General features: G+C 39.2%; 1 protein-coding gene across 2 annotated transcripts in view; it reads left to right on the forward strand.

The window, feature by feature from the left end:
• The window catches only part of zbtb11 (zinc finger and BTB domain containing 11), a 38,428-nt gene extending 19,120 nt beyond the window's left edge, over positions 1-19,308 (forward strand). For both annotated transcript variants that reach the window (XM_060833656.1, XM_060833657.1), the window contains exons 7-11: positions 5,607-5,751; positions 7,863-7,980; positions 11,929-12,087; positions 15,313-15,488; positions 17,187-19,308. In XM_060833656.1, the coding sequence (XP_060689639.1) occupies positions 5,607-5,751; positions 7,863-7,980; positions 11,929-12,087; positions 15,313-15,488; positions 17,187-17,821 (1,233 nt within the window). In that variant the 3' untranslated portion in view covers positions 17,822-19,308. The remainder of the gene's footprint in view (positions 1-5,606; positions 5,752-7,862; positions 7,981-11,928; positions 12,088-15,312; positions 15,489-17,186) is intronic.
• Positions 19,309-19,838: the final 530 nt, after the last annotated feature.

Here is a 19,838-nt window from a genome sequence, read left to right on the forward strand (position 1 = left end):
ATCGTCTCCATGAGATGCTATGTATATTTAACTGAAGTTATCACAGTAGTAATACAACTGGAATATATAAGTATTATTAATTACTTTATCCTTCAAAAAGGGAATATGTAACTTCTTAAATTTGTCTTTCATTTCTGAATATGAATATCTGGTTGTTAATATCTGCAACACTTTTCAAATCATTTTTAAAAAGTGAACAAAATACAGCAAATAATACTGTTTGCTTTGTAATCAACAGACAAAGTATATTTTAAAATAGAGCCAAGAATGGAAGACTTAGTTCATGTGACATGAATGGTTCACAAATTCTTATATATTACTGAGTGAATGTTGATATTATTTGCATCTGATGGCATTGGACAAAGCAGAGCTGACTGTCATTCTCATCATCTCCAAAAAAAAAATGTGCAAATGTAGGATGTTAATCCAAACAGAAAAATTGGTGCAGAAATTACTGAATTTCCCCTAATGAATACTCAACCCAGTTTTCCATCATTAGAACTTCCATCTTTGAGTGAAACAAATTGGTAAGGATCTATGGGATCATGTTCAAATAACGATCAAAATCGATGGGTGTTGAAAGTAGCCTTTTTACTCAGCAACTGGAGTAGCACAGTTTGAGGCGGTGATGGAATCCCGAAATACAGTTGTTACAGTAGCTTTGATATAAACAGTTCTTGCGTATATTAACATTTTATCACTATGGTGTTACACTGTTTTATCTATTGTACACAAAGGTTTGGGTGACTTATGACCTGGGAAACAGGAGTTAGTTTAAACATTTGTTAAACGATGGCTGTTACTTCTTATGGGATTAAAATGTCTGTCTGGTCTGAGCTTGCATAAGTAAGGGGTATTAGTCCTTTTGTCCCTAGGCCTAGGTGTTCTAAATAAATTAGAAATTATACATGTACTTAATAAAAGAAATAAAGGATATTATTATGAACCAGGACAGACCCTCTCAAAGTATTATAAGAAGGTAGCCAAGACGTTAACTTTTTCTTATTTTAATGGCAGATATGAAGTGGATATTCCAGGTGTGGTGCATCTGCTCCAACCACTCTGCTTTAAGCAAAACAGAATTTATTTAAACACTATACAGTTGAAACATGAACAAAAGAAAACAGAATTTAGAAAAACATAACAGACTCGATACAGCTGCTTAATTAAGGAGCTGTTCCAATTCCCGTAACATCCCATAAACACACCCTTTGACAAATGGTAAATTCAAACACAGTCTCTTACATGCAGAAGAGATTTCAAAGAGAGAAACTAGTCAAGAATCATCTACTGAAGCATGAAACCTTTTTGCATTGCAGCAGCTTCCACTACAGCCATCAGCAGCTTGTCTTGCTGCAATTAAACCAGAAAAAAAACCTGAACTGGCCACTCTGCTGCCATTGTTAAAGTAGACATTTTTAGACATTTCAGTACCTCTGCCGTTAGACCCTGTTTTGAAAAAACCCAAGGATAAAATAGCCTTGTTAAAGTGACAGCAGCGTCATAATATTGAACTGATTACTACAGCTGGGTTGTGAGATTTGTTTACTATTTGCAGGTGTGAGTTTCTTTCATGCAGTTTAACGGAAGCACTGTTTTAATAGTAAATTTAGCGGCCCTGTTTAATATGTATTTAACAAATACATACTAGTTGGGGAAACTGTTCAGTTCCTGAGGGACGGTTGTTAAGGGCTGATTAATATTATAATCTTTTCATAGATTTGGGTGTGTCATGGAGACAGTGTGGCACTGACGATATTGTTTCTGAATAAGTTAGTAGTCTTTGATATTTATTCAGAAGCAGATTTTGATGTAAATAATAAGGGTTGAAGGTGTGAAGGAGCAGTAATGGGTTTGGAAGGAATGTCTTAATTTAGTTCACCTGGAATAGTAAAATGCGCTACAAAAATGCAGTATTATGTGTGAATGAATGAAAATGTTATTGTCAACAATGGGTTGGTCAAGCGTTATGAATGAATGAATGAATAGAAACGTGGAATGAATATAGCGATCTAGTGAGTGAGTTAGTAAAGATACGTCATAGAGTCATAGAGATGTACAGCATGGAAATATACCCTTTGGTCCAACCCATCCATGCCGACCAGATATCCCAACCCAACCCAATCCAGTCCCACTTGCCAGCACCTCCAAACCCTTCCGATTCATATACTCATCCAAATGCCTTTTAAATGTTGCAATTGTACCAGCCTCCACCACTTCCTCTGGCAGCTCATTCCATACATATATTACTCTCTGCGTGAAAAAGCTGCCCCATAGGTCTCTTTTATATCTTTCCCCTCTCACCCTAAACCTATGCCCCCTAGTTCTGGACTCCCCCACACCAGGAAAAGGCCTTGTCTATTTATCCTATCCATGCCCCTCATAATTTTATAAACCTCTATAAGGTCACCCCTCAGTCTCCAACGCTCCAGGGAAAACAGCCCCAGCCTGTTCAGCCTTTCCCTATAGCTCAAATCCTCCAATCCTGGCAAAATCCTTGTAAATCTTTTCTGAACCCTTTCAAGTTTCACAACATCTTTTCGATAGGAAGACCAGAATTGCACGCAATATTCCAACAGTAGCCTATCCAATATCCTGTACAGCCGCAACATGACCTCCCAACTCCTGTACTCAATACTCTGACCAATAAAGGAAAGCATACCAAACGCCTTCTTCACTATCCTATCTATCTGCGACTCCACATTCAAGGTCTCTTTGTTCAGCAACACTCCCTTGGACCTTACCATTAAGTGTATAAATCCTGCTAAGATTTGTTTTCCCAAAATGCAGCACCTTGCATTTATCTGAATTAAACTCCATCTGCTACTTCTCAGCCCATTGGCCCATCTGGTCCAGATCTTGTTGCAATCTGAGGTAACCCTCTTCGCTATCCACTGCACTTCCAATTTTGGTGTCATCTGCAAACTTACTAACTGTACCTCTTATGCTCACATTCAAATCGTTTATGTAAATGACCAAAAGTAGAGGACCCAGCACCGATCCTTGTGGCACTCCACTGGTCACAGGCCTCCAGTCTAAAAAACAACCCTCCACCACCACCCTCTGTCTTCTACCTTTGAGCCAGTTCTGTATCCAAGTGGCTCGTTCTCTCTGTGTATTGCATGAGATCTAACCTTGCTAATCAATCTCCCATAGGGAACCTTGTTTAACGCCTTACTGAAGTCCATATAGATCACATCTATTGCTCTGCCCTCATCAATCCTCTTTGTTACTTCTTTTAAAAACTCAATCAAGTTTGTGATTCATGATTTCCCATGCACAAAACCATGTTGACTATCCCTAATCAGTCCTTGCCTTACTAAATACATGTACATCCTGTCCCTCAGGATTCCCTCCAACAACTTGCCCACCACCAAGGTCAGGCTCATCGGTCGATAGTTCCCTGGCTTGTCTTTACCGCCCTTCTCAAACAGTGGCACCACATTTGCCAACCTCCAGTCTTCCGGCACTTCACCTGTGACTATCGATGATACAAATATCTCAGCAAGAGGCCCAGCGATCACTTATCTGGCTTCCCACAGAGTTCTTGGGTATACCTGATCAGGTCCTGGGGAGTTATCCACCTTTACCCGTTCGAGACATCTAGTACTTCCTCTGTAATATGAACATTTTGCAAGATGTCACCATCTATTTCCCTACAGTCTATATCTTCCATATCCTTTTCCACATACTGCTGCAAAATATTCATTTAGTATCTTCCCCATTATCTGTGGCTGCACACAAAGGCCACCTTGGAGATCTTTGAGGAGCCCTGTTCTATTCCTAGTTACCCTTTTGTCCTTAATATATTTTTTAAAACCCTTTGGATTCTCCTTAATTCAATTTGCCAAAGCTATCTCATGTCCTCTTTTTGCCTTCCTGATTTCCCTCTTAAGTATACTCCTACTTCCTTTATACCCTTCTAAGGATTCACTCGATCTATCCTGTCTATACCTGACATATGCTTCCTTCTTTATCTTAACCAAACCCTCAATTTCTTTAGTCATCCAGCATTCCCTATACCTATCAGCCTTTCCTTTCACCCTAACAGGAATATACTTTCTCTGGATTCTTGTTATCTCATTTCTGAAGGCTTCCTATCCAGCCGCCCCTTTTATCTGTGGACATCTGCCCCCAATCAGCTTTCGAAAGTTCTTGTCTAATACCATCAAAATTGGCCTTTTTGCAATTTATAACTTCAACTTTTAGATCTGGTCTATCCTTTTCCATCACTATTTTAAAACGAATAGAACTATGGTTGCTGGCCTCAAAGTGCTCCCCCACTGTCACCTCAGTCATTTACCCTGCCTTATTTCCCAAGAGTAGGTCAAGTTTTACACCTTCTCTAGTAGCTACATCCACATACTGAATCAGAAAATTGTCTTGTACTCACTTAAGAAATTCCTCTCCATCTAAACCTTTGACACTATGGCAGTCCAAGTCTATGTTTAGGAAATTAAAATCACCTACCATAACTACCCTATTATTCTTACAGATAGCTGAGATCTCCTTACAAGTTTGTTTCTCAATTTCCCTCTGACTATTAGGGGGTCTATAATACCATCCCAATAAGGTGATCATCCCTTTCTTCTTTCTCAGTTCCACCCAAATAACGTCCCTGGATGTATTTCCGGGAATATCCTCCCTCAGCACAGCTGTAATGCTATCCCTTATCAAAAATGCTTCTCCCCCCTCCTATCTTCCCTCCCTTTCTATCCATATGTATAACACAATATTTCTCCAATCCTAGCTTGATTTCTGGTCTCTATTGGTTATATGGTCTCAGCTGAGAATCAAGTAAAAGTATTACATTTGTCCATAGCACCACTGTGTAATGGAAGGAAAAAAAGATCAGGGTTCCCTCTTCTGATTAGTGTACAGTGATCAATACAGCCATTGGGTGAGAATAGGATCAAGTTTGACCTGAGTGTAAATAATGGTTGTCAAAAAATGCAGTGGTGGAAAAGCACAGCCAGTCAGGCAGCATCTAAGGAGCAGGAGGGTTAACGTTTCAAGCATAAGCTCATCAGGAATGTGGGGGGAGGATGAGAGATAAATGGGAGAGGGGTGGCGCTAGGGGGAATGTAGCTCGGAATGCAATAGGTGGATGAAGGTGGAGGATGAAGGTGATAGGTTGGAGCAGAGGGTGGCATGGATAGGTGGGAATGAAGATGGACAGGTAGGACAGTTCAAGAGGGCAGTGCCACATTGGAAGATTGAATCTGGGAAGGGAAATGAGAATACTGGTGAAATTAACTTTGATCCCATGTGGTTGGAGCGTCCCAAGGCAGAAGATGAGGCATTCTTCCTCTAGACGTCGGGTGGCTAGAATCTGGCAGTAGTGGAGGCCCGAGGACCTGCATATTCTTAGCGAAGTGGGAGGGTGAGTTGAAGTGTTCGGCCACAGGACAGTGGGGTTGTTTAGTGCGTATGTCCCCAGAGATGTTTTCTGAAATATAAATAATGGTTGGTTAAATTAAATGCCAGAAAGTATGCAATACCCATTTGGTGGTAACCCAGTCACTGTTTTCAGGACCTAACTGCAGCATATTATGTTGTGAAACAGACATAAATATACTAGTATTTTTACGTTCTCCTTTCTATAGATATGTGGAAAGACATTTGGCTATAAACATAGCTTAAGACTACACATGGCTCATCATGAAGGTAAAAGGGAATTCAGTTGTGAAGTGTGTGAAAAATCATTTGCTACAAAGCGCAGTCTTCAGGAGCACAACAGCGTTCACACAGGTACAGTAATAAAGCTCAAATACATAACAGTTTACAGTTGATAGATGTTGGGGAATAAGCAATTTCTTTTTTCCTGTCCCAGTGTAATTTTGCCAGTAACACTCAGGTCTCAGAGTGACACGAACAAGTGCAGAAATCCTGGTTCGACTCCACTTGGAGTACTTTGAGTAGATCTGGGTGCCAGTACACCTTAGGAAGGATATATTGGCCTTGGAAGGAATACAGGATGGGTTGCAAGAACATCTTGATATCAGGGGTTAAGTTATCTGAGGAAATTATACAAATTGATCTGTTTACACTAGAATTTAGAAGGTTAAGGGGTGATCTGATCAAAGTCTTCAAAATATTATCAGAAAAAGACAGGATAAATATAGATAAATTATTTCCACGGATTTAGGACTCTGGAATTAGGGAGCATGGTCTTGTTTTAATTCTTAGACTGCAAGAGAGATGTTAGAAAACATTTGCACACGAGATGGATGATAGATATTTGGAACTGTCTTCCACAAATGGCAGTTGATGGTAGGTCAGTTATTACTTTTAAATCTGATATTTCTTTTTTTTTTGAAGCTAATGCATTGAAAGATATTGGCTAAAGGCAGGTATATGGAGTTAGGTCACAGATCAGCTATGATGTCATTGAATGGCAGAACAGACTCAAGGGGCTAATTCCTGTTCCTATGTTCCGATAACATAGAAACATTTATTATATAGAAGGAATCCATTCGGCACAGAACTCTGGAATTTTCTCCCTAAACCCCTCTACATTTTTCTTAGAGGCTCCTTACCTATTCAACCAAGCCTTTGCTCATATACCTTAATATCCAGTTATATGGCTCAGTAAACAATTTTCATCGAATCATGGGATTCCTATAGTGCAAAAGCAGGCAATTCGGTCCATCGAGTCCACCCTGACCCTCCAAAGAGCATTCCACCCAGACACAACCCCTCCTGTATCCCTGTAACCTTGTATTTCCTGTGGCTAATCCACCTAGACACTAAATGGGCAATTTTAGCATGGCCAATCCACCTGACCTGCGCGCCTTTGCACTGTGGGAGGAAACGGAGCACCGGGAAACGCACGCAGAGGGCTTATTTGTTACCACTCCTGTGAAGCAGCTTGAGTGATTTACTATGTTAAAGAAGTTGTATGGATCTGTTATTGTAGACCAGTAATGAATTATCCTTATCCGGCTTCAACATAGTTGATTGCATCATTTGTCCTCAGCTTTATGGAACAGCTTTATGATTCCCTTCCCACCTTTGCATAACTTTCATCTAAGTGTGTCAAGGATCCCTACCCCCACCACTTCCTCACCTACATGTGTTCCTTGACAGCACTTGCTTGTTCAGGTGTTCAACTTTACAGGTAAGTTGATTGTATTCCATTATGCTTCTTGAACTCTCCATGGTCGCAAGGTTGAACTTTTAGGAGATTTTGCAGGAAGAGAGAAATGGAGAGGTTTTGAGATTGGGAAGACTGAAGCTGACATTTTGCTCTTCTACAAAATCAACTCAACACTTTCAGCTTTGACAAAGGGTCAGTTAATTTCGAAACGACAGCTTTTTTCTCTCCTTACAGATGCTGCCAGACTTGCTGAGATTTTCCAGCATTTTCTCTTTTTTGGTTTCAGACTCCAGCATCCACAGTAATTTGCTTTTATTTTTTTCAACACTTTTTGCTGTTGACTCCCATCATGCTTCCTGCTAATTGCCTCATTAAACCAGACTGCAACCTCAATCTGAACTTGCAACCCTATGTCCTGTCCTTCATGAGGATTATCTACTCCTGACTACTTCCATCTATCTCAGTCAATCTCCAGTTAAAACCCCCTTTGTGGCTTGTTTCTATTTTCTTTATTTGGAACATTTCATTTAAAGTACTGCATAAATGTGGTAGAACAAAACTAGGAATATATTTGAATGATAAGTATCTATCCTTGATTTTCCTATCCTCGTAATCACTTTCTTAGAAAACTGAAAGGTGTTCTATAAACATTTGATTAAACATGTTTTCTGTTTGTGTAGATGTATTCATTATAACATTTGTAGATTTGTGTTTTAAAGGCATTCTTTAAGTTTTGCAAGGTATGTTGTTTTAATTATTTCAGGTGAATCTAAATACCTCTGTTCAACTTGTGGAAAATGTTTCAAGCGCGCCTCTGGTCTTAGCAAGCATTTAAAAAGACATTTGCCAAAGCCGGAAGTCAGAAACTTTCAATGCACCCAGTAAGTTGGAAAAATGAATTTTAAAAATATATTTGTTATGCCTTGCAGGGCGATTGAAAGTATATTAGAAAAAAATGAATACCAAGAAGTTCCACATTGAGTGGAATAAAAAGTCTGAAGACTTGAATGTATAACATTTGACATAAATATTTAATGTGTTATATTTGCACTTAAAAAGTAAATTTGTTTAACATAGTTGCATGGTTAGGACTCTTCACTGGCCAGCAGCCACTAGTTACAACTTGCATTTTGAGAGAGCTGACTTTTGCTTTCATGGCTCGGATAATTTGTTCAATTCACATTCAGAGAAACTACCTATTTTCATTCTGTTGAATGGACTTATAAAGTGCAGATGATGCCATTCACATTACTGACCAAGTACAATACCTTTTAATGTGTGTAATGGTGAATTTGCCCTGCAAAATAATCGGTTATACAGTATTTAATTGTTACTTTGTGAAAATTAGGCAAGCGTGACCTCAGGCCTGGCTTTATACTAATCCAGTTTTAGATTTGAGATGTTCTGAACCTCAAGAATTACATACTAAGTGCATCTTTGCCTGAATCCTTAGCATCATTGGGTAATACAGCACAAAAGAGACCCTTTTGGACCATCAAACCTGTGCTGACTATCTACATGAATCCCACTTTCCAGTACATGGCCCATCACCTTGAACATGAGAGTTTAAGTACTCATCCAGTTTTTTAAAAATATTCAGGTTTCCTAAATCTGCTGCATTCCAAGATAGTGCATTCCGGATTCCCACCACCTTCTGGGTAAAAGTTGAAAAATGTGCAGGTTAGGAGGAGTTTCCATGCTAAAATCATAGAATCGTGGAATCACTACAGTGTGAAAGGAAGCCATTCGGCCCATTGAGTCCATAGCAACCCTCAAAAAAGCAGTCCAGCCCCCTACACTCTCCCTGCGCACTGTGATCAAATGGGCGTGCTAAATTGCTATAACCAGTACATATATGTTTGGATCATGGGAGGAAACTGGAGCACCCAGAGGAAACCCATGCAGACGTGGAGAGAATGTACAAACTTCACACAGGCAGAGATCGGAGGTTGGAATCATAGCCAGGCCTCTGGACTGAGGTAGCAGTGGTAACCACTGAGCCATCATGCTACCCAAAATTGCCCACATTGTCCAGGTATGTGCAGGCTAGTTGGCTAAACTAGGATAAGTATGGGTTACAGAAGTAGGTTGGGAGGGGGAATGCTGAAGGCTCAGGATGGGATATTCCTAAACTTAAGACCTCACTACTAATCACTCGGTCAACACACAGAAGATTAAAGCACTGGAACAAGCCCTCCAGCCCTCGAAATCTGCGCCAATCCAGATCCTCTTCTAAACCTGCCGCCTATTATCTAAAGAGCTGTATCCCTTTGCTTCCTGCCCATTAATGTATCTAGATACATCTTAAATAACGCTATCATTCCCGCCTCTACCACCTCCACTGGCAACGCGATCTAGGCCCCTGTCAACCTCTGCATAAAGAATCTTCCACGCATATCTCCCCTAAACCTTTCCCCTTTCACTTTGAACTTGTGACCCCATGTAATTGAGTTCCACATTTGAGAAAAGGCTTTTTGCTATCCACCCTGTCTATACCTGTCATGATTTTGTGGACCTCAATCAGGTTCCTCCTCAACCACCTCCTTTCTAATGAAAATAATCCTAAACTATTCAACCTGTCCTCATAGCTAGCGCTCTCCATACCAGGCAACACCCTGGTGAACCTCCTCAGCACCCTCTCCAAAGCATCCACATCCTTTTGGTAATGTGGCGACCAGAACTGTATGCAGTATTCCAAATGCGAACCAAAGTCCTATACAACTGTAATGTGACCTATCAACTCTTGTACTCAATACCCTGTCCAATAAAGGAAAGCATGCTGTATGCCATCTTGGACACTTTACTGACCTGCGTTGCTACCTTCAGGGAATAATGGACCCGAACACCTAGATGTCTGTATGTCAATTTTCCCCAGGATTTTCCCATTTACTGTATAGTTTGCTCTTGAATTGGATCTTCCAAAATGCATCACCTCACATTTGCCTGGATTGAAGTCTCATCTGCCATTTCTCTGCCAAACTAGATACATCTTAAATGACACGATTCTTCCTGCCTCTACCATTTCGGCTGGCAACTTAGGGGCGGCACGGTGGCACAGTGGTTAGCACTGCTATCTCACAGCACCAGGGCCTCGGGTTTGATTCCAGCTGTCTGTGCGGAGTTTTCACTGTGTCTGTGTGGGTTTCTCCTACACTCTAAAGATGTGCAGGTTAGATGAATTGGTGCTAAATTGCCCATAGTGTTACGTGTATTAGCCAGAAGGAAGTGGGGTCTGGGTGGGTTACTCTTCAGAGGGTTGATGTGGACTTGTTGGGCCAATTGGCCAGTTTCCATACTGTAGGGAATCTAATCTAAACTTTCCACTGTATCTACATTCTGCTGTATTCTCTGACATTCCCCTTTACTATCTGCTACTCCACCAATCTTGGTGTCATCTGAAAACTTGCTAATCAGGCAACCGATACCTTCCTCGAAATCATTTATATATATCACAAACAACAGTGGTCCCAGCACAGATCCCTGTGGAACATCACTGGTCAAGGTCTCCATTTTGAGAAACTCCCTACCACTACTACTCTCCGTCTTCTGTTGCCCAGCCAGTTCTCTATTCTTCTGGCTAGAACACCTGGACCCCATGTGACTTCACCTTCTCCATCAGCCTACCATGGAGAACCTTATCAAATGCCTTACTGAAGTCCATGTATATGACATGTACAGCTCTTCCCCTATCAATTAACTTTGTCACCTCCTCAAAGAATTCTTTTAGGTTTGTAAGACATAACCTTTCCTGCACAAAACCCTGCTGCCCATTACTGATAAGCATATTTCCTTCCAAATGGAAATAGACCCTATCCCTCAGTATTGTCTCCAGCAGCTTCCCTACCACTGACATCAGGCTCACTGGTCTATAATTACCTGGTGTATCTCTGCTACCCTTCTTAAACAAGGGGACCTCACCCATATTCAAGGATGCTGCAAAGATGTCTGTTAAAGCCTCAGCTATTTCCTTACTTCCCTCAGTAACTTGGGCTAGATCCTATCCTGATCTGGGGACTTGTCTATCTTAATGCTGTTTCGTGTCTACCTTCATGCCTTTTGCCAATCTTAATGTCATCTGCAAACATATCATCACGCCCATAAATATATATATATATATCACAAACATTAAGGGACCAGCACTGATCCTTGTGCAAATGGACACAGGCCTCCAGTTACACTTCTACCACCACCCTCTACCTACCTCTACAAAGCCAATTTTGAATCCAACTTCCCAAGTTACCCTGGATTCCATATGCTTCTATCTTCTTTCTCAGTCTCCCATGTGAGATTTTGTCAATGGCTTTGTTGAAATCAACGTAAACTATCAAGTATATCTATACACCTAATCACTGCTTCAAAAATTTCAATTATATTTGTTCATCCTGACCTCCCTCTGAAAACGCTATGCTGACTCTTCATTGATCAAACCTTGCCTCTCCAATGGAAATAAATTCTCTTCTTCAGAATTTTCTCAAATGGTTTCCCTACCACTGATGTGTGACTCACTAGTCTGTAAATGCCCTTCAATTCTGGTGCACCTAATGTTCAATGATTTCTGTAAGGTTTGTTTCTGTTGCCACTGACATCTGATTAGGTTGGACCAAGCAATACTATGTGTAAATTCTGGGTTCAATTGTATTTTTTCCATTTAACTCTTCAGTCTGGTCATAGTCAGGTTGAAGTCATGCAGATGTAGATCTGATTAAATATTTTGACTTTGAAAATGATTGAAATTAGATTCACATGCAATAGCTTAAACAGCTGACAGTACTAATTGGTGTAAAGCCTAATAAGAAAAGACTTATGACAAGTTATCTTTGTTTTTGTAGATGTGAACGAAGTTTTTATGAAGCACGGGATCTGCAGCAACACTTGTATAAGCACCTCGGGGTGAAGCCATTTCAGTGCCAGATCTGTGGGAAGTGCTATAGCTGGAAGAAAGACTGGTATTCTCATGTAAAAGCACACTCTGTTACAGAGCCATATAAGTAAGTGATTCTTCTCCAGGAAAAATAATCTTCATCCAAAAAATGTTTAAGTCCATTCAGTATCCCCAGTGGTTAATAAGATCGTGTTTGGTTTTGGTTGTCAAAAAAAAAAATTGGAAGCAAGTTCAAAAAAATCAATTGAGAAGACATGTATATTTGTATTTCTGGTTGAGTGAGCAGCATATTCTTTTTCCAGTTTTCTGAACTCTGAATATGAGGGCCAATTTTAGCACTATCATTGTTGCTGTGATCACTTAACCTGAATCTTTTCCTGGCTGTAAATTTCAATACCTCATCATAATTTAATTTAGTGTTGAACAGCATATTAATTAGAATTTTAAACATTATTCTGAGAGTTGAATTTAAGGAGTAGGATTTTTAGTGTTCAATAATTCCTAAGTCATCCCACAATATCTTAGTGATTCATTATTTAAAATCTCAGGTTCTCATCAAGCTATTGTTATTTGTGTTGATTTTTTTTACAGACAAAACACACGCACTGTTTCTAGTCATTCGGTAGTTATGTACACATTCCACTTCTATATTTTGTCAAGTTGTTTTTGAGACTGTTTAGATAAGCAGCCATTTTTTGGGAAAACTGAATTGGTCTTGAAAGGAATATTGTTGAATTCAATTTAATTTCTATTTGCCTGGTTGCATGTCTGTTTAAAACCCTTCCAGGCATTAATTAATTTGATTTAATTTTACTTACCATTTGGCATCCAGTTAAGTTTTAGATAAGATAAGGAAGGAAAGTCGAAGAAACAGCACTATATTTGCACCCCCAATCTTTTTGCTCAAACAATAGAACTGAACGTTTATGTAGCAGATATCATGCAATTTGGATACCAGTTCTGAAGGAGGAACAACAGACTCCATGTTAACTTTGTTTTCTCTTCACAGATATTGCTCAGCATGCTGAGTTTCTCCAGCAAATCCTGTTCTTGTTTTTCACATCTCCAGCATAAGTAGTTCTTTATTTAATTTTGTTGAGATATTGGAAGTGGTATGCATGAAGGCCAGAAGTTTGATTTTCTTTTTCATCAAACATCTAATAAAGCATTGAATAAAACCAAGTACCACTGGGAAGAAACTATATACAGCTTTTGTGAAACTAGACTATGTGCTTTCAATATCTCTGATTTGCTACTTGGGAGTGTTAAGCAATAAACTAGCTTGATTTAAATAGAATAGAATAGATGTGGGCAAACTAGTGGATGTGGTATGTTTGTATTTTCAGAAGGATTTTGGTAAATTGCACAAAATCAAACCACATGGTGACAATATACTAGCTTGGATTGAGAATCCGTTAGCACACAGGAAACAGAGTGAGGAATAAATGGGTCATTTATTTGCAATGGTAAGTGTGGTACTGCAAGGATCAGCATTTGTGGCCCAGCTATTCATAATCTATAACAAGGATTTGGGAATAAGTTGTAATATTTCCAAATTTATTGATGACATGAAGTTAAGTGAGGGTATGAGTGATAGGAAGAATGTAAAGATGTTTCGGGGCAATTAAGATAAGTTAAGTGATAAATGATTTAAATGTAAATATAGGAGGATGGTAAGTAGGTTTGCTGATGACACCAAAATGGTGGGGTAGTAAACAGTGAAGAAGATTATCTCAGAATGCAACGGGACCTTGATCAGATAGGTAGAGGAATGGCAGGCAGAGTTTAATTTAGATAAATGTGATGTGTTGCATTTTGGTAAGGCAAATCAGGGCAGGATTTAATGGTAGGGTCCTGGGGAGCGTTGTCGAACAAAGAGACCTTGTGGAATAGGTTCATAGTTCCTTGAAGGTGGAGTCACAAGTAGACAGGGTAGTGAAGGTGATGTTTAGTATGCGTACCTTTATTGGTCAGTGCATTGTTGAAGACAGTGGGGTGACCACTTGGTAAGAAGAACAAAATAGTGATGTATTATTTAAATGGTGATAGATTGAGAAAGCTTTATGTACAAGGGGACTTGGATTTCTTTGAAAGCAAGCATGCCAATAAACGGGAAAACCAATACTATATTCATCTTCATTGCAAGCGGATTTGAGTATAGGACCAAGAAAGTCTTACTGCAGTAATACTGCTCCTTGGTGAGCTCAAATCTGGAGTATTGTGGGCAGTTTTGGTTTCTTTTCCTTAAAAAAAAGATATATATTCCACAGAGGGAATGCAGCAAAAGTACACTAGGCTTGATTCCTGGGATGGCAGGTTTGTTGTATGAGGAGAGATTGAGTCGATTGGGCTTTTATTCACTAGAGTTCAGAAGAATGAGAGGGGATCTCATTGAAATGTATATTATTCTGACAGGGCAAGAGAAAGTGGATGCAAGGGAATGTTTCCCCTGGTAGGAGGTCCAGAACAAGAGTTCACTGTATCAAATTATGTGGTAGGTCATTTTGGAATGATGAGACATTTGTTCACTCCGGATAGTGGAATTCCCTCCCACTGAAAGCTGTGGAGGCAAAATCATTGAATAAATTTAGGAAAGAAAAGACACTTTCATTAGCTAAAAGTGTTGAGGGGCATGAATAGAGAATGGGAGTATGATTTTGAGATAAATAATCATTTATGATTAGGTTGAATGGCAGAGTTCAAATAGCCAAATGGCCTACACCTGTTCCTGTTTACTGTGTTTCTATTTCAGGTCTTAAGTTTAATCATAGATTAGAGCCCCTACAGTATGGAAGCAGGCAACTTGGCCCATTGAGTCCATGTCGACTCTCCAAAGAGCATCCCACCCAGATTCACTCCCCATACCTGTAACCCTGTATTTACCATGGGTACCCCACCTAGCTAGAGGTAACCCACTTAGCTGAAGGAAACCCATGCAGACACACGAAGAATGTGCAAACTTCACACAGTCACCAGAGGGTGGAATCGAACCTGGGTCCCTGAAGTTGTGAGGAAGCAGTGCTAGCTTGTCAGCTCAAAATAACTGGTAATTCTCAAGCAAAAACGGAAATTGCTGGAAAAGCTCAGCCAGTCTGGCAGCAGCTATGGAGAGAAATCAGACTTAACATTTCAGACTTAACAGTGACACTTCGTAACTGTCCAAAGAATTACTCCAATTCCGCTCATTTATTGAAGATTAGATGTGACTTTAAATGTGACTTTCTTTGACTAAATAGAAGTTCTGGCTCACTTCAATATTGCCTCACCGAAGAAAATAACCATCTGAGACCAAAGAAGCAGTATGTGCACTATTGATATTTTCTACTTTCAGGTGTAACGTCTGTGGAAAAGAATTCTTTGAGAAGGCACTTTTCAGGCGACATGTAAAGAAGGCCACTCATGGCAAAAAGGGCAGAGCCAAGCAGATGCTTGATCGTACCTGTGAGCACTGTGGGAAAAAGTTTTCCCAACTTAGAGAATATAGGAGGCATATGAACAATCATCAGGGTAAGTTATGTTGATTTTAAATTTGCTTTTCAGCCTAACATGGACAAATTGATTATCACGTTTCTAAAATTTGTAGGTGGTTTTCAGGTAACACAGTGGTGGAAAAGTTGAAATCTCATAATATGGCTCATTTTCAAAATGATGAATATTTAGGAAAATAATTTGAGACATACATTTGCCTTTCACTTTGCCTTGCTACTCAGCTGATCATGTTGATCTAATGATGAGTGTTATTCCCTCTATCCTCCTTTTGCTCCTCTCTTCCTTAATGAAGTGGCTTATTCCTCATTTGGCAGGTTAATTGGCTCAGAATATCCAGCGATATTTCATCATTTGTAGTGTATTGAACTTTGTGCCATCAGTTGAAGTGTATGATCCTTCATGTTTGAAATACTTTATTCCTATTTTGTTTGCATATACTGTTTCCTTTTGCAAATAATTTGGAATAATGCAGTTGACATGTTCTTTCTGAAGCAAATGATGACAGAGAGCTTGCTGCACAGGGAACAAACATTCCATTCTCCTAGTTTCTCCTTCTCGAACGCATCTGTGTCAGTACTTCTGATTTGTCAATGTGTTTCATCAACCAAGAATTCCATTCCACTGTGGTTGACTATGTCTGGCCTGATTCCCACCTCTTCTCCACCATATAATCATAATGATTCACCTTGTTCTCACCCTCCACACCACTAGTCTCTGAATTCAATGCATCACCCTCTATTTCCAGCACCAGCTGCCTGATTCCACCGCTGAAGACCTATTCTTCTCAACTCCCTTTCCTGCCAAAGGGACTGTTCCTCTGCAACACTGGTCCAGTCAGTCACTCTACACCTTTCCCATTCAATTTTCTACACAAGTCAGAATATGCAACACCTGTTTTACTTTTTTGTTTCTTCATTGTAGAAGACCCCAAATATTCCTTACAGTGATGTGCAGGTACATACTTCAACGTAGAATTCTGTATTCACTGCTCTTAGTATAATCTATTATGCATTGACAATGCAAACACTTCACTGCTTTGCGAATACCTACAGATGTATAGAACTGAAGTTGCTGTATTAAAGTACAGATGGATATTCTTTTTGTGGATAATACATATCAAAAAGAGTTCTTACTATTTTAGGAAAGAAAATAGAATTAGTTCAATACCTACTGGGAAAATGAACAAGGTCTTTCTTTCCTACCTTTAATTTTCCTCTTGGTAGGGAATTGTTTTCCAGCAATATCACAAGACAACAATTAAGAATGAGAATTCTGGCTACATTGTTGTCTTCTACCCTAAGTGGGGATTCAATTCAATTGACTTACCTTCTAACCAAATTATAAACAGCAAACCTAATATTGTATAAGACTGCGATAATCTTGGCCTGTATCATATAATGTTGTAATATACAATGCAGTTAATAATTGAATTATTGAGTTGTATCTTTCAATTTGAAATCATTTGTGAGTGTGCAGTTGGATATTCATGGAATTTGCTTATCACAAGATATTCACTCACTTTGACTTATGCCTAACATTTTTGCCTCAAACAATACTACCACAAACAACTCATCTGGCCAGTTTATTGTTTTCTATTTATGAAACCTTGCTGTGTATTGTAATTGTCCTCCTCAGGACGACAGAATATAAATGGAAATGAAATTTTATTTTAAGTAAAGCTGATACGTTGCATAAATTATTTCTCTTTTTATTTAGGAGTGAAGCCATTTGAATGTTTGACTTGCGGTGTAGCCTGGGCAGATGCCCGTTCTCTCAAGCGGCATGTCAGAACACACACAGGAGAACGGCCTTATGTCTGCCCAATATGTAATGATGCATACATCGATGCACGTAGCTTGCGCAAGCATATGACTAAGTTTCATAAAGAGCAAGTTCCTGGCAAAATAATGCTAGAGAAAGACACGCTTCAGTTCCACAATCAGGGGACACAGGTAGAACATGCAATTAGAATCTTAGCTGCTGACATGAAAGATGAATTGGAAAAATCGGACTTAATTGGTGAAGAAATTGAAACTGTCATAGTCACTGGAGAAACAATGGGAGCTGTGGAGGCGGTGGAGGCAGTGGAAGCTGTGGAGGCAGTGGAAGCTGTGGAGGCGGTGGAGGCAGTAGAAGCTGTGGAGGCGGTGGAAGCTGTTGCTTCTGTAGAACCTATTGAAGCTGTTGGAGTTGAAAGCCAAGATGAGGCATTGCCCACATTAACGGACCATGGAATTATGCAGGTTGTCAACTATGTACTGTTTCACCAGCAAGGCCAGAAGCTTACTGAAGTTGGGGAGACTGTGGAAGTTGAGGTTGCTCATACTGGAGAAGCTGAAGAAAATGCATGAGGAAATTGAATGATTTGGGACATGTCCTAATAATTATTGACAATGTGCAGATTACCCAACACCAAGTAAAATGGAAATGTATTAGCGCTAAAGTGTTACAGGCAAATAACTAGATAATGGTCTTGCAGAGGTTGGTAATAAATAATCGACAGTCATAATAAGTATAGGTTGGAATCTTCACCAAATAATAATTAAATTTAACAAAGGGGAAATGTTTGAGATGTCAACCAGAAGATGTTTTGAACATGTTGATCTTTATATGAGAAGAGATGAGCTTGTAGCATTCTGCAGCAAAGTGTAAACTTTCACCCATTTTGGAAACAATTTACAATTTTCTTTCTTGCTTCCTTATTTTGAGCATAGGTCAGTTTGCAAATAAATTACTTCAGTGGAAACATTCTTCTATTAGTACTTATATTGGAGATGAGCATATGTAAATTGCAACATATACACATACAGATTTTTCAAAAAGCAGAAACAGATCTATGGTTGGAAACAATGCATCTTTCATTACCTGCTCTTAGGGGAAGAATGGGCTGGGAGTGTGGATGGATTAATTTACTATTGTGGGTATAAAATTGTGGACAAGAAGATCTATTGGAAGGAAACAACAAGCTTTGGAAAAAGTGGCAAAAGGAAATTTAATAAGCACAATGTTTCTTTGAGGGAGTAGAAAATAAAGGCTGGATTTCCAAATTCAGAGGGAGCTTAACTTGTCTTGTTAGGGTTATTGAAATTTTGGGTAAGTATTTCTTCAGTTCATGGTTAAAGAATACTAAGGATTCCATTATTGTCATGGCCATAAAATCAATTAAAACAGCAATTTCATGTGCTGTCATCATTTTTACAGATTCCCATTTGTGCTGAAGTGATCTTAAGAAAGCTTAACTTGAGTATGATTGAAAACACCTAAAGATTGTTTACATTCTTTTATGATATACTGCAGACTTGAGTTGAAGAAGAGTAATGTAAACCTGGAAACACTAATCCCAGGTTACAAGGGAAAGTGCATTTCTGTCAAACAGGAGGCCTTCAGTGGGCATATGAACCTGAAATGTAATTAATGTAAATTAATGTGCATATAAAATAGGTTTATACATTTATTGATTTATGCATGTCTGTACCTTCATAGTCAAGTCACGTGCCTCTGTTAATCATACTATGTATGTAAGTGTGACTTTAAAAATAAGAGTATTTTCAAATTGCGCCTATTAAACCACTGAAAGAGTGATTGTTGTTTCTGAAAAACACACCCAAAGTCATTCCAGAAGTTTATTAGGGAAAAATAATTTAAACGTGCAATCAAGAGCTTTTTTTTGTTTTGGTTTGTAAGATATCTGTCTTGTCTGGCTGTAAGCTTTCATGCAGAATTATTAAATTACAAAAAAAACTATGCAGTCTTGTTAAACTGAACATTGCGTCAGAAAATACTTTTGTATAATGCAGTAAAACTGGAATTGTTGCTTAACTGTCAGTAAGATCTTTGGTTGCCATGACTGCTGAATAAAAGGATTTGCATAATGTTTTAAAATAAATGAACTACTTATTGTTATTTTGGGAAAACTAATAAAAAAGTTGAAAGACTGGAGCAACTGGGCTTGTATACCCTTGAGTTTAGAAGACTGAGGGGGGATCTGATTGAGACATATAAGATTATTAAAGGATTGGACACTCTGGAGGCAGGAAACATGTTACCGCTGATGGGTGAGTGCGAACCAGAGGACACAGCTTAAAAATACGGGGTAGACCATTTAGGATAGAGATGAGGAGAAATTTCTTCACCCAGAGATTGGTGGCTGTGTGGAATGCTCTGCCCCAGAGGGCAGTGGAGGCCCAGTCTCTGGATTCATTTAAGAAAGAGTTGGATAGAGCTCTCAAAGATAGTGGAATCACAGGTTATGGAGATAAGGCAGGGACAGGATACTGATTAAGGATGATCAGCCATGATCATATTGAATGGTGGTGTAGGCTCGAAGGGTAGAATGGCCTACTCCTGCACCTATTGTCTATTAAGTTT

The sequence above is a fragment of the Hemiscyllium ocellatum genome, chromosome 12, assembly GCF_020745735.1.
Source record: "Hemiscyllium ocellatum isolate sHemOce1 chromosome 12, sHemOce1.pat.X.cur, whole genome shotgun sequence".
NCBI classification, from domain to species: Eukaryota; Metazoa; Chordata; class Chondrichthyes; order Orectolobiformes; family Hemiscylliidae; genus Hemiscyllium; species Hemiscyllium ocellatum.